This window comes from Mya arenaria, chromosome 6 (genome assembly GCF_026914265.1).
Source record: "Mya arenaria isolate MELC-2E11 chromosome 6, ASM2691426v1".
Taxonomy (NCBI): domain Eukaryota; kingdom Metazoa; phylum Mollusca; class Bivalvia; order Myida; family Myidae; genus Mya; species Mya arenaria.
The window spans coordinates 24,035,641-24,049,719 of record NC_069127.1 but is presented as its reverse complement, the minus strand read 5'-3'; the positions used below and the strand labels follow the sequence as shown (position 1 = coordinate 24,049,719).

Genomic DNA, 14,079 nt, shown 5'->3' with positions numbered 1-14,079 from the left:
CCATTAAGATTTTTTAAAGAATACCGTTAAAGTTTATTACCAAAATTCGAACATATGTACCCTACAAAAAAGAAACAACATTTGTTTTATGATTTACTCGTAGTCATTGGAAGAAAACCTGAATAATATTATTTATTTCTCCACAGGTAACATTCTTGGTGTAATAAGCAACTACAAGAAGCTAGTACGCACATTCCGACTGATGCGAAGGGCAGGGTACATCAACGAATTTGTCTCCATCTGCCCGAACCACACCCATAGATGTGTCTACATCTCCTCAGATGCTGGTAGAGTCTGCAGGTACTTGGTGATTTTAAAGTTATTTAATGATGCCGCTGGACAATCAATGGTTGTTGGCTCTAGTAAGAGTATATTAGTCTTGTTAAATAGTGGGTCACAGAAAGTATATACGTTTGTATGCTTAGTTAGAGCTACTCTTGTTTTAAATGTGGGCCAGTGTATAGCACTGACACACAGGATCCCTGTTTAACTTCCCTCCCGGAGGAAAGCAAGTACTGTTTTGAAAATGTAATGTTGTATAGGTTCCCGGTTAAACATCCCTCCTGAGTACAGCAAGTACTGTTTTTAAAAGGTAATGGTTTACTAAAGCCATCTTGTAGAAAATATTGGTTTGAAGAGGCATGGCCCAGACACCAGTGGGTCGAAAGATGTTGAATAATGTATCATGATTAAAATATGTGACAGTGTATGTGTTCATAATGTCTTGGTCTTGCTCATTCAACACATGAACTGATTCAGTAACAAAAGAGTTCAGCCCCTTTTACATTAAAATACACTTGACTGGATCTTTGATAGGGTATACTTGAAGAAGTTCTCAATATGCATCAGAATGTTTTCCCCTTCACTTAAAACTTGGTATAAAGTCAGATTTAACGAAAACCCATTCAATTTAGTAAAATTATAGTTCTTCCAGGTAATGCCTAGGGAATACTATGTGATTTGGTTGATCTCTGGGGTTGCATAATTTTGAGTTACTTGCATAAAGTACATATTGCACTAGACCTAAGGTAGAGTGTGTTGTATCTTTACACAAGAAGAGCTACATTCCCACAGATCAACTGACTAACAAAGTGTTTCTTTTAAGGAAAATTTTTTTTTTTTACAAAAGCATTTAATTTTGTTGACAAGCATTCTTTCACATCATATTGTGGCACTAGGCGACTTTGTGATACGGGTTCAGAAAAATGCAGTGTAAATATGGATTTTTTTAACAGGTTTCCATTATTAATGTTTAAATCATACAACATTTAACACGGAAGTTCAACTGGTATGAAATAAAACATAAGATAATTGTTGCCATATGGTTGATGTTCGTTTTGAACTACAGTAGACGTAATTGTTTAATGTGTTCAATGTTTGATGCATTATGTACATCCATTATAGACCCTACATCATAGTACAGAAGTGTAAGCCACTTGTCACCAACAAACACATAGAGGAGTTAAACCAGGGGTTCCGCTGTTTTGAGGACTTTCTTAAGGAGGGACTGGTGGAGTACCTCGACGTAAACGAGGAAAATGACTGCATGATTTCTCTATATGAGAAGGAAATCAACCCGTAGGTTCTTTTGTATTTGTTACATTCCTGTTTAAGAAGATAATCTTTACTTTGTCCAGGTATTCTCATACCCTTGGTGGTGTTATAAGTGGAAGCGTCATTGTGCAAAATAAAAACCATGTCCATAACTAAAAATATGTTGAAGATATCTACATAAAACTTGGTAAACATGTTGCCAGAGGGAGTATGCAAATATATACCAATGCCTATGATATTGCCTTTAATATTTGTCTTAAGTTAAAAGTTATTTCTCTTGTTATTTTTTTATGAGAAAAAACAGATGAGCATTGGTGTTCACTCCACTGTGCTCGTATTTTTCGGTCTCTTAGTCTTTTAAGTTGAAAACAGACTAAGTTATAAAAAGAACTTGTACTTTTCTTCAGGTCCACAACTCACCTTGAGATTGAGCCGTTCACAATTCTGGGTGTGTGCGCGGGTCTCATCCCTTACCCCCACCATAACCAGTCCCCCAGGAACACCTACCAGTGTGCTATGGGCAAGCAGGCCATGGGTATGTATCCCCACCCATGCAGTGTTTGTCTTACAACTTGTCTTTTAAATCATTCTGTGTTTAGATGGTGTCAAAGAGCTAGTAATCCTTTTCTATGATATTTCTGTTCATGTTGTTTTTTTAAGATCAATTATACTTAGCAAAAGTTTCAAAGAAAAAGTTATGTATCCACTTTCTATATACAGTCAAAACCCATTGGCTCGATAATGCTTGGCTTAATTTCCTCCTTGGTTCAAGCAGGATGTTCAGGACCAATTTTGTTTTACTCTTTGTATGCATTCCCGCTTGGCTCGATATTAGCAAGGCTTAAAGTATTTGGCTGGTCCCTGGGATGTTTAGCACACGGGGTCTGACTTTAGTTTTATAAGAACATTGTTTGTTAAAACATTAAATGGTGTGTTAAAATCTAAAATATTAATCTAGACACAGATGTTACATTTGTACCAAAGGCATGAGTGAGTCCCTGATAACAGACCATTTTATTTCGTATTTAAACTCTTGATAAGTAATTGTTACTTTTACAGGCACGATAGGGTACAACCAGAGGAACAGAATCGATACACTCATGTATCTGCTGTGTTACCCACAGGCTCCACTAGTCAAGTCAAAGGTTTGTTTCCTTATGTTAATATTCCTGTAAGTTGATATTCACGTAGCTTATAGATCAATCAGGATATTTTTTATTGACAAACTAACAAATCTGCTGTTTTACCCGCAGGTTACAGTAGTGACGGTTTGTCTCGTCTTAAAGGGAAATCTGTGCTACTAGTCTTGTGATTATTTCAGTCCATACATGGAAAATTTCAGCGTAATGGCATAAATGTGGCAACTGCAGAAGATTTTTCCATTAATACATATGTTACAAATAACAGTAGGAATATACCTATCACTCTAGCCATAGTAATTATTAAGTTATGCCCCTTTCTATCTAAGAAACTGGAAGGTTGTTTGCATTTCTTTTTGGCAACTGCTGTTGTTATAGAAATATCAAAATTACCGGTAACACCAGAAAAATTCAGTGGAGAAATGTTTGTGACAATGTGACAATTAAATGACTCTACGAGGGGTAATCGCGAAGTTCGTGTAAATTGTTCATAACATTTTTATTTTTATTCCAATACATCTGAAACTGTATTATCCACAAGATCAATCCATTTAGTGATAAAATATGAGGCGATATAATAATCGGCTAACTATAACAACAATAAACTCTATCCTTGGCAACGCATCAGGCCCTAGTCAGCGCATGCCAAAATGTGTATACTTTTTATCATTCATTCACCTGAATGCAAAATATTCACTGGTTCTTATCGTAAAATTCATCGTTGTTTACTACATCCCGTTTGAAAATAGCAGCTTGTTTGTTTGAACAGTCAAGGAAACCAAACCTGCGTCATGACGTCAACTGGAGACGTTGAATTACGGAGCGTCATTAAATTTTGTGTCGGAATGGGAATGACACCAGCTGAAATGATTTCAATGATGAAAAGGAGCGAAACTTTAAAGGAGTTTGGCCCGGCATTCGTCTACAAATGGCACAAAAGATTTAAAAACGGCAGAAAATCGATTGAAGACAATAAGATAGAAGGTAGGCCTTCGATTATGATTCCTAGTGTTCAAGAAAAAGTGAGGGGTATTATCCGGGAAGACAGACAAAAAACGTAGAGACAGTTTGCCAGTGAACTCGACATATCTCATGCAACTGTGCATGGGATTCTTACGAAAGAGTTAGGTATGACGAAAGTCAGTTCGTACTGGGTCCCGAAATTCCTGTCGGACGAAGAAAAGCAGACGCGTGCAAGCTGCATTCTTGGATCGGAGTGCAGCAGAAGGTGACGAATTCCTTGATGGGATAAAAACATCAGATGAAACTTGGCTTCATCACTATGATCTGAATACGAAGGCCTAATCGTCGGTGTGGAAACCACCAAGAACACCGCCATCAAAAAAAAGCTGCAAAGGAGCTGCGGAAAAAAATGTTCATTTTCTTCATGGATCGCTACGGAATGATCCTTCAGCACAGAGTCAAAGACGTAAGAACAGAAAAAGCTGACTATTACTCAAAGGTAAATATCTATGCAACCCACGGATGTAACTAATAAATATATTAATAAACTACAATGATATAAAAATGAAATATTTATTTATAAAAATATATCAATTTATTAATTTTATATTACAATACCTTCTTGCATTAAAACATCACCGCTAGCATTGCTAACTGAAACACGTTGATTTTCAGGTATTGAAAATGGATCTCATCAATGCTCTTAAGAGGAAACAGCCAGCTTTGGACCTTGATCGGATTATCATGGACCAGGCTAATGCTCCTGCACATAGGGCCAACTCTACACAGTTAGAGATTTCATTACTGTGATTTGAAGTATTAGAACACCCTCCCTACAACCCTGAATTAGCCCCCATGGATTTCAGGACCTTTCCCAAGATAAAGACTTCCCTCCGTGGCCAGCGCTTCCAGGATGTTGCTGATTTGACATTGGCAACCTGTCGAAAAGTTTCACAACTTGACACAGACTGGTACCGGGAGACATTTACCAAGTGGATTGCGAGACATCAGAAATGTGTAGCATTGCGCGGTGACTACGTAAAAAAAGTGCGCCGTGCATTGAACATGGATGACGTGTGACGTTAATTGACGTTGTTTACGTTTTCAGCATGCATCAAGTGACGCATAGTGGCTGTGTTGTTATTGATATAACTTTCAAACTTTTTAATGGATTCGTATAATATTTATCATGTAGTATTATAATTCATTAAACATTATTGTGGTGTATTTTTCGTTTACTTAATAACGATAGAACACAAATTACAGTACATTTACACAAACTTCACGATCACCCCTCGTACATACATGTATTCATGACTCTGTATGAAATTGAGGGTGTTTTTCCTGACAATATAAGACTGTATTTCAGACTATAGAGTTGATCAACTTTGACAAGTTGCCAGCCGGCCAAAATGCTACTGTAGCTGTGATGTCGTATAGTGGTTATGACATTGAGGATGCTCTGGTCATCAACAAGGCTTCCCTTGACAGAGGTAAGACTCGTCAGTTTAAATGTAATTTGAAATTTATGGCTTATATCTGCTGCGATGATTTTCAACATGATAGTCAATGATTATTCTTTTCAAATTAAGAATTAGTTTGTTTCTTCAAAAGTTCCCTTGATACTCTTTAGCAACAAAATCAGAAAATAGAAATACCATTTATATGATAAATGTATGTATAATGTTACTACAATTGGTTCGTATATGTTTGTACTTACCATACTGTTTGAATGAACGAAAATGTCCATGAAAAAATCTCTTTAAAGTAGCAACAGTGTAGTAGACCATGGTAGATTTTCACCCGTGCAAATTCATTTTCTTGCCATGTATTAGTTTCAAATTGGTTTCAATAAGAAATTTTGATACATAGTGACTAATTCATGTCTTTAATTAAGTGGAATATTTAAATATGAAGCTTAAATCCTTCTGTCACTCCTGTGCAGGTTTTGGTCGCTGCCTAGTGTACAGAAAACAGAATGCCACGTTACGTCGCTATGCCAACCAGACGTTTGACAAGGTGATGGGTCCTATGGTGGATGCCAACACGCGCAAACCAATATGGCGGCACTCGGCACTAGACTCTGATGGCATATGTGCACCAGGTTGGCTATTGCATGAGTTCATGTATTTCTGTCGAACATATTCATGTATGTTTTAAAACTGTGAAGGCCTAAGGGTATCTTCTTTTTTTAGTACAGCTTCAATTAACATTTTCTTTGTATATTACCATTGTTATTAATAAAATATGGATGATTAACAGGAAGGGTAAGAAGCTCCTTTACTTAGGAAGAGATGTTATCAACATATGTTACACAAACAAAGCACATACAAACAATTACCATTTTTGGCTTGTCTGTATTTCATGTCTAGTTACGGTCATAGCCCTGGTTTCACTGTTGTTTGTGTTCAAAAGTGAACATTTGAACCTTGGCAGTGACTCAGTTTTTTTTTCAAGATATTCAATTTAAACTTTGTACACATGTAGCCATATATGCACATGTACAGCAAGGATCATTACTTTGAATTAAAAAAGTTGACCTGTGCCATCTGGGCATTGGTGTTCGCACAGAATCACTCTTTTATCTTTTTTGTCTGCATTTTGCACTAATACCAGTGCTTAGTATGAAGCAGAGATTGCTAATGAAAATGAAATATTATAACTGTTAATGCCTACAGGTGAAAAGATAGAGAACAAGCAGGTGTTTATCAACAAGTGGATGCCAACAATGACCAACAGCCCCCTGACATCCGACGATCCAGAGAAACAGACAGACTATAGGGAGGTCCCCATAGCGTTAGTACCTGTTGATACTTGTGTAGTCTTTTGTTAGATGATTATTCACCAGTCAATTGTAACCATGGCCCCCCCCCAGGTCCGGGGAATAGCTGGGACTTTTGGTCCAGCCAAGCCCGGGTAAAATCCCCGCCCTGAAGGGGATAAACTGCTGGTAAAATCCCTGCCAAATGCCCCCGCACCCCATGGACGCTAGGTAAGGCCCATTCCCCGCTATTTTTGGTTCGAAGGCAAAACCACCGCATTTACCTGGCACTGCAGGGCCACCTGGAAGGTAAAAACACGGCCCATTTCCCCGGCTATCCCCGGTGTACCCCCATACCTGGGGGGGGGGGGCGTGGTTACAATTGACTGGTGCATTAGTGCACACCCTGTTACTTGTAATTAAATGAGTACGGTACATGCTGCATTACTTGTGTGGTGATTGGTCATAAAATCACAGCTACCTGTTATGTGATCAACAGTCAACAACCTCCTAAGGTTGGACAAAATATTCAATTGAATTTTGGTACAGGTATACAAGTGTACAATTACAATTCCATTGTGTTTGCATGTCCTGCCACAATTGGTTAAATACTTTCTTTGTCACTTGGTTGACTAATTAAAATGGGTGAAGGCTTGCATCTACTTGCACTTCTATTATATGTAGTTATTCAGCAAATTATTGGCCACACAAAATAAAGTTTGCATTCTAAATGGGTAATTTTCCTACAGGTACAAGGGTCCTGTGCCTTCTTACATAGAGAAGGTTATGATCACGTCAAACACAGAGGAGCCGTTTCTAGTCAAGATGTTGCTGAGGCAGACACGTCGGCCAGAGATTGGTGACAAGTTCAGTAGCAGACATGGACAGAAAGGGTATGTATGGAGAAAGGTGATTGTTTTCCCGATAAAATCCATGGTCTTTATTGTAATTGAAAATGTAGTTTAGCTTGTGCAATAAAGTACGAGGTTAGAGTGGATTGTGAAACATGACATTAACTTGAATATGAACCTTCACTTAATTTTAAAACATGCATTAGAGGTTAAAAGTCATTTGCAAAATTTTGATTTGAACTTCGTGTCGGTTTGCTGATACTCGCTTAATCTTGCATGTCATATCTAACTTGTACAATGTTCACATACTGGCATGAACTGGTGCTCAAAAAGTAGCCCACATGTACACAACCACATAACCATAAAAGAAGTGTTCCGCAAGCTTTCTGATAGTAAGTTAGAACAACTTGCAGGTGGACTTTTTTATACCCCCGATAATGAAGTTTAAAGGGGGTATATCTGAGTCACCCTCTAATCAGTTGGTCATCAGTCGGTCATTTGATATTTTCCTTGTCTGGATCATAACTATTGTTGGAATTGTATTAAAATTCTGTACATTGGAAAGCGCCACTAGAGAAAGTGCTGTGTATCAGGACCAGAACTATCTTTCAGCTAATTACAGAGTCATTGCCCTTTGTTAGTTTTTCGTGTCTGGAGCATTTCTTGAAAACTACTTGATGGAATCTTATTAACTTTCATACAATGGTAAAGCACAATGAGAGGAAGTGCAGTGTACAAGAATCATAACTATTTCCACATCATTGTCAAATTTAGATGGGATCTCTACATATTTCAATGCCATTTTTTATCAGGGTGCATTCAGGGGCATTTCTCACATTCAATGATAACTCTAGTTTTATTGAAGTGCCCTTGTTTCATCATTGACATGTTTTTGCTTTGAAAATAATTGATGATTGAACATTGTGTTGTGTTCCAGTGTTTGTGGACTCATTGTCCCACAGGCAGACATGCCCTTCAGTGACCTTGGCATTTGTCCAGACATTGTAAGTACACTACATGTGCCTTTTGTGATACTAATAGTGTAGAACATCATACGATATTTATTATTGACTTAATTTCAGCCAAGTAAAACTGTTACCTTGACTCAATTGATTAAAATGAGAAATAACAGTCTGGGTTTTGTACATGTGAATACACATGTTCTTGTCCCATCCAATATCATCAGCTTGCATCATGTTAAGAAAACCAAGTGCTAACATGTTTCATATTTCAAAATATCTATTGAATAACTGAATGTACTGTTGATATGAGTCCTTCTGTCTGCAGTAAATGTACCATTGTATTAGCCTCTTTTTTTTAATATTACATTATATCATTTTATTTGGATAGGTTTTTTACCGTCATATGCTTACCTTATTGTTTGCTTTGACATGCTGTTAGGATGTAATATCGTAAATACATTACATGTTGTTGTTGTTGTCCGTGTTGTTGTTGTAATATAATAATATTTAAAACTATAAATATATACTCACAAGTCCACCTAACTTGACCTCAAATTACTTCGCTAACCCTACATGTTTATCATTATAATGTGATATACATCAGATAATGAACCCCCATGGGTACCCCTCACGTATGACGGTGGGTAAACTGATGGAGTTGCTGGGCAGCAAGGCCGGGGTCCTGGACGGCAAGTTCCATTATGGCACAGGTAACACACAATTTTTCGGATTTTACTTATATAAGCTGGTCTGTGTTTTAAAGAAACCCTTCAAGCTGTTTTCACAGCCTTGTCATGGTCATTTTATCAACAGCTGTGTTGTCATGGCAATAGATGCTGTACCAAACTGAATATTGGCCATAATTTGGAAACGGCTAAATATATTTACGTGAAAGGTGGTACACAATTTTGCTATGAAACTGCACATATGTATAGCAACTCGTACAACTTTGACTAATATCATATTTTTAGTTATGTCCCTGCAATTGACCACAGTGGTGGTAATGAATTGTATCACATATAAATAGTATTTATAAAGTATAGTGAAATTTGTTTTTTAAATGTTAGAATTGTTGAGCCTTAAAATTGTAGGATCGAGGTTCAGTCCTCGGGGGAATGCGCTATCAAGGCTTATGAAAAAGGTCCCCACATTTGTATACTATTTTAAACTTGGGACAATAAACTACATTCAGTGTGATTATATTGTAAACTTAGCATTTTAGCTGGGCTTAGTTGATCTATGCAGTTATTGAACTACAAGGGTGCCATACTGTACAATTAAGGACATTGCATTCATAAGTATTGATGTATATTCTGTGTATTTTCTAGCCTTTGGTGGTGACAAAGTGGTCGACCTGTCTGCAGATCTGATTCGACATGGCTTCAACTATCTAGGAAAGGATTATGTAACATCTGGTATCACTGGGTGGGTGCAATCATAGTACATGTTATTATGTATTTTAAAACTAACAGTATTCTCGAAACCTTTAAAAATACCAGTCAATGTTGTAATAATATTATATTTAGCCCAATTTTAATCATATAAACCTAATGAAAGCTAAAACGGTGGTTTCAGATGTTATCACTCATCAGATTTGTGATATATTTAATTAATTTGATTTCAAGGCAAAGGAATATTATGTAATCCGAAGATATAAGGAGGGAGGTTAAATGTATATTTCATAGGCTTTCAGCTATCTCCTCAATTACCCTCTGTGGTAAATGTTTGTACAATGTATATTCATGAAATAATGCTTAAACTAATTAGCAAAACATCTCCTGTTACAGTGAGCCACTGTCAGCGTATATCTACTTTGGCCCAATCTACTACCAGAAACTAAAACACATGGTGCTGGACAAGATGCATGCACGTGCCAAGGGTCCGCGTGCAGTACTCACCAGACAGCCAACGGAGGGCCGCTCGAGGGATGGGGGTCTCAGGCTTGGTGAAATGGAACGTGATTGTCTGATAGGATATGGGGCCAGGTGTGTTGATTTGGTATTGGTCCAAACATGTTATGTGTCAAGTAGGATATGGGTTCCGGTATGACACGATTTGGTATTGGTCCAAACATGTCATGTGTCAAGTAGGAAATTGCATCGGGTATGTCACGCTTTGGTATTAGTCCAAACATGTCATGTGTCAATTGGATATGTGGCCATAAATGTCATGATTTGGTATATGTTTAAACATGTCATGTGTCAATTGGATATGTGGCCATAAATGTCATGATTTGGTATATGTTTAAACATGTCATGTGTCAATTGGAAATGTGGCCATAAACGTCATGATTTGTTATATGTTTAAACATGTCATGGGTCAATTGGATATGTGGCCATAAACTTCATAATTTGTTATAAGTTTAAACATGTCATGTGTCAAATCAATTTTCTATTGATTGGTTTATATTAATATCAAATAATTACTATTAATCAATCAAATCAATTTAATTTGTAAGCTAGCCTGAAGATAATCTGTTGACATCAAGCCAAAGTTTATACATTTGGCTGATGGTGACCACTATTTGTACCGCATTTTGACTTGAGACATGCATAAAATGTCGACCTATATAAAAAAAAATCATAAATTATGCTACACATCAGCATCACTCTAGAAATATAAAAAAGATCTGCATAACTTACATGTATGCCAGCATTATGTTGCTTTGTAAATAAAATATTTATATAGTATTCGAAAATGTAGATTTTTTTTTGTTCAATTTTAAATGCCATGTATGTCTATTTCAGTATGTTACTGCTAGAGCGATTAATGATCTCCAGTGATGCATTCGAGGTTGATGTCTGTGAGCAGTGTGGCCTGCTAGGATACCTTGGCTGGTAAGAGAATGGGTTGCTGCAACATTGCAAGAGCACATGTCTCTTCCACTGATTTTGATTTCTTTTAAATCTCGTAGCCACACCTGCCTTGAAGGCATTCTTTGTGTGAGTTAGTAGTTAGAATTAGCTACAAGTTTGTTTTTCAAAACGTTTGGCCATTACTTATACATGTATTCACATGAAACTTTGTACACATATTACCAAAGACAATATGCACATACATGTGTAGCAAGGTCCATAACTCTGGCTTTAGTATTTGTTGAGTAATGCCCCTGGATGGACTGAACAAACCAGGCAAGCGTTCAGTCCTAATGATATCTGACCAACAAATATGTGATTCTTTTATGCCTGGTGACCCTATATTTGAAAGGGTTTTGTGTAAGAAGAAATTGTAAACATTTTACCAAAAATGCTGAAACAAAAGGGTATTTTTGGCCATCAAAATTTACCATTACCGGGTAAAGTTAATGGGGCTATCAGAGAACTACAGTAGCTTATTTGTGGGTTGTATTCCTTATGTAAAACTCCTTGACAGCCATCTTGTATGTATTGACCTTAATTGACATCTTCCAAACATCCACAATAATAAGAAAATGTTACAGATAGACATTATTTTTTCAGGTGTCAGTACTGTAAATCTTCAAAGAATGTATCAACCCTGAAGATGCCATACGCCTGCAAACTGTTGTTCCAGGAACTACTTTCTATGAATATTGTGCCCAGACTGTCACTTAAGCGTTACAATGAAGTCTAGCATAAGTGAAATTACCGTTTATGTCAAGAATACACCTACAGAAGACACAGTACACCCGTAAACAGTTATTCAAGGAACTACTTTTGTGCCCAGATTATCGCTCAAGCGGTACAATGAAGATTACCATAGTGTTTGTGCAATTCACATAAGTGTCAAGAATACATCTACAGAAGACACAGTACACCCGTTGACTGTTGTTATTCAAGGAACTACTTTTGTGCCCAGATTATCGCTCAAGCGGTACAATGAAGATTACCATAGTTTTTGTGCAATTCACATAAGTGTCAAGAATACATCTACAGAAGACACAGTACACCTGTTAACTGTTATTCATGGAACTACTTTTGTGCCCAGATTATCGCTCAAGCGGTACAATGAAGATTACCATAGTGTTTGTGCAATTCACATAAGTGTCAAGAATACATCTACAGAAGACACAGTACACCTGTTAACTGTTATTCAAGGAACTACTTTTGTGCCCAGATTATCGCTCAAGCGGTACAATGAAGATTACCATAGTGTTTGTGCAATTCACATAAGTGTCAAGAATACATCTACAGAAGACACAGTACACCTGTAAACAGTTGTTCAAGAACTACTTTTGTGCCCAGACTAAGGCTCAAGTGATACAATGAAGTCTAGTTTTTGTGCAATTAAATTAATGTCAAGATTATGCCTACTGAAGATGCATACGCCTGTAAACTGTTGTTCAAGGATCTACTTTACTGCCCAAATTTTCGCATAAGCGTTACAATGAAGTCTAGTTTTTGTGCAATTAACATTAATGTCAAGATTATGCCTACTGAAGATGCATACGCCTGTAAACTGTTGTTCAAGGATCTACTTTACTGCCCAAATTTTCGCATAAGCGTTACAATGAAGTCTAGTTTTTGTGCAATTAACATTTAAGTCAAGATTATGCCTACGGAACATACGCCTGTAAACTGTTGTTCAAGGAACTACTTTACTGCCCAAATTATCGCATATTAGCGTTACAATGAAGTCTAGCTTTTGTGCAATTATCTTCTGATTCATATATATTGGGAGAATAACCATTGTGCACTGTCATTTACTATACAATGTATTATGAGTCTGTTTTTTGGAGACAAAATCAATGTGTTATATCCTTGCTGATACCACTGGCACCTTGGTTGAGTTTCTAACAACTCTGTCATATAATTACCAAGTCCCATACTATATTAATTGGATTTAATCCTCATAGGCAAATTGAAGAAAAGGGATTGTGTTTTATATAATGAAGAAAATACATTGGTGCAGTTATTTTTATGGTGTACCTAATCATAATGTATGTGATGTCATTGTTATACAGTGTAGTATTTGGAGAAAATCCAAGGGATGGATGCTTTGTTGGAGATTTCCGTTAAAAATAAATATGAAAAAAACATCATTTATTTTATATGCGCACCATACATCGGTGATCAATACAAAACCCCTTGTTTAATATGGCTGTACTCAACTTTGCTGATGTCATGTCATAACAAGTATCATTGCACAATCTAATCTTGTAAATGATTGCAGGAAGGCATATAATAAGGCAAGTGCATCTGCAAAAAAATTGTTAAGAGTCGAATATAACGTTCTGGATCAAAATGGAGGAGCAATCACCCTATTGGAGTGTGCCCTGTAGTGCATGCATACTTCATTGCTTCAATATAGACTGTTACAGGTTAATAAGCTTATGTTTCATAATAGGTACTACAGACCTTAAGATAACCAGTCTGGTGTCATTGTCTGATTATTAATTTTGACACCAGTTTAACCATGGGGCAGCTACATGATTAAAGAAGTGCACTTTAAGGGATGATACATGTACATGTATTAATAGCATGGTATCACTATGTCTTGATTTGATGATCATGAGTGCAATATCTACATGAGTTTGAGCAAACTAGTGGTGCACTTGTGTGTACTGGTATTGTAATGAACAGGTCACAGTTTTTTTTTAATTTGCCAATTATGCCTCTTATCAAAACTCATCTTGGTGCATGGTTGAGTTAAGTATAATCGTGTCTTTGTCAGTAAAAATGAGTGCTTTGGAGGAAAAAATGACATTTTCATTTACGCGAGTTTCTGACCTCATAAGCAGGTGATCATAGCTATTTTTACATATTTTCGAAAAGGTTCTTTAATATTATTTTACACATTGGTTGAAGTTGCAGTTGTTAACGTGAATACCTCGAAAGGACTTGCAGATGATGTTCCATATGCACTTCTCCTAGCATTAATCTTGTTATGGG

General features: G+C 36.8%; 1 protein-coding gene across 1 annotated transcript in view; it reads left to right on the top strand.

Moving 5' to 3' along the window:
* Positions 1-13,224, top strand: part of LOC128236592 (DNA-directed RNA polymerase III subunit RPC2-like) — a 29,929-nt gene extending 16,705 nt beyond the window's left edge. The window contains exons 15-28 of the mRNA XM_052951561.1: positions 147-300; positions 1,405-1,578; positions 1,962-2,089; positions 2,614-2,699; positions 5,026-5,149; positions 5,602-5,760; positions 6,335-6,452; positions 7,167-7,310; positions 8,206-8,272; positions 8,835-8,940; positions 9,559-9,655; positions 10,018-10,215; positions 10,978-11,067; positions 11,689-13,224. Of these exons, the coding sequence (XP_052807521.1) occupies positions 147-300; positions 1,405-1,578; positions 1,962-2,089; positions 2,614-2,699; positions 5,026-5,149; positions 5,602-5,760; positions 6,335-6,452; positions 7,167-7,310; positions 8,206-8,272; positions 8,835-8,940; positions 9,559-9,655; positions 10,018-10,215; positions 10,978-11,067; positions 11,689-11,821 (1,778 nt within the window). The 3' untranslated portion in view covers positions 11,822-13,224. The remainder of the gene's footprint in view (positions 1-146; positions 301-1,404; positions 1,579-1,961; positions 2,090-2,613; positions 2,700-5,025; positions 5,150-5,601; positions 5,761-6,334; positions 6,453-7,166; positions 7,311-8,205; positions 8,273-8,834; positions 8,941-9,558; positions 9,656-10,017; positions 10,216-10,977; positions 11,068-11,688) is intronic.
* The last annotated feature ends 855 nt before the right edge of the window (positions 13,225-14,079 follow it).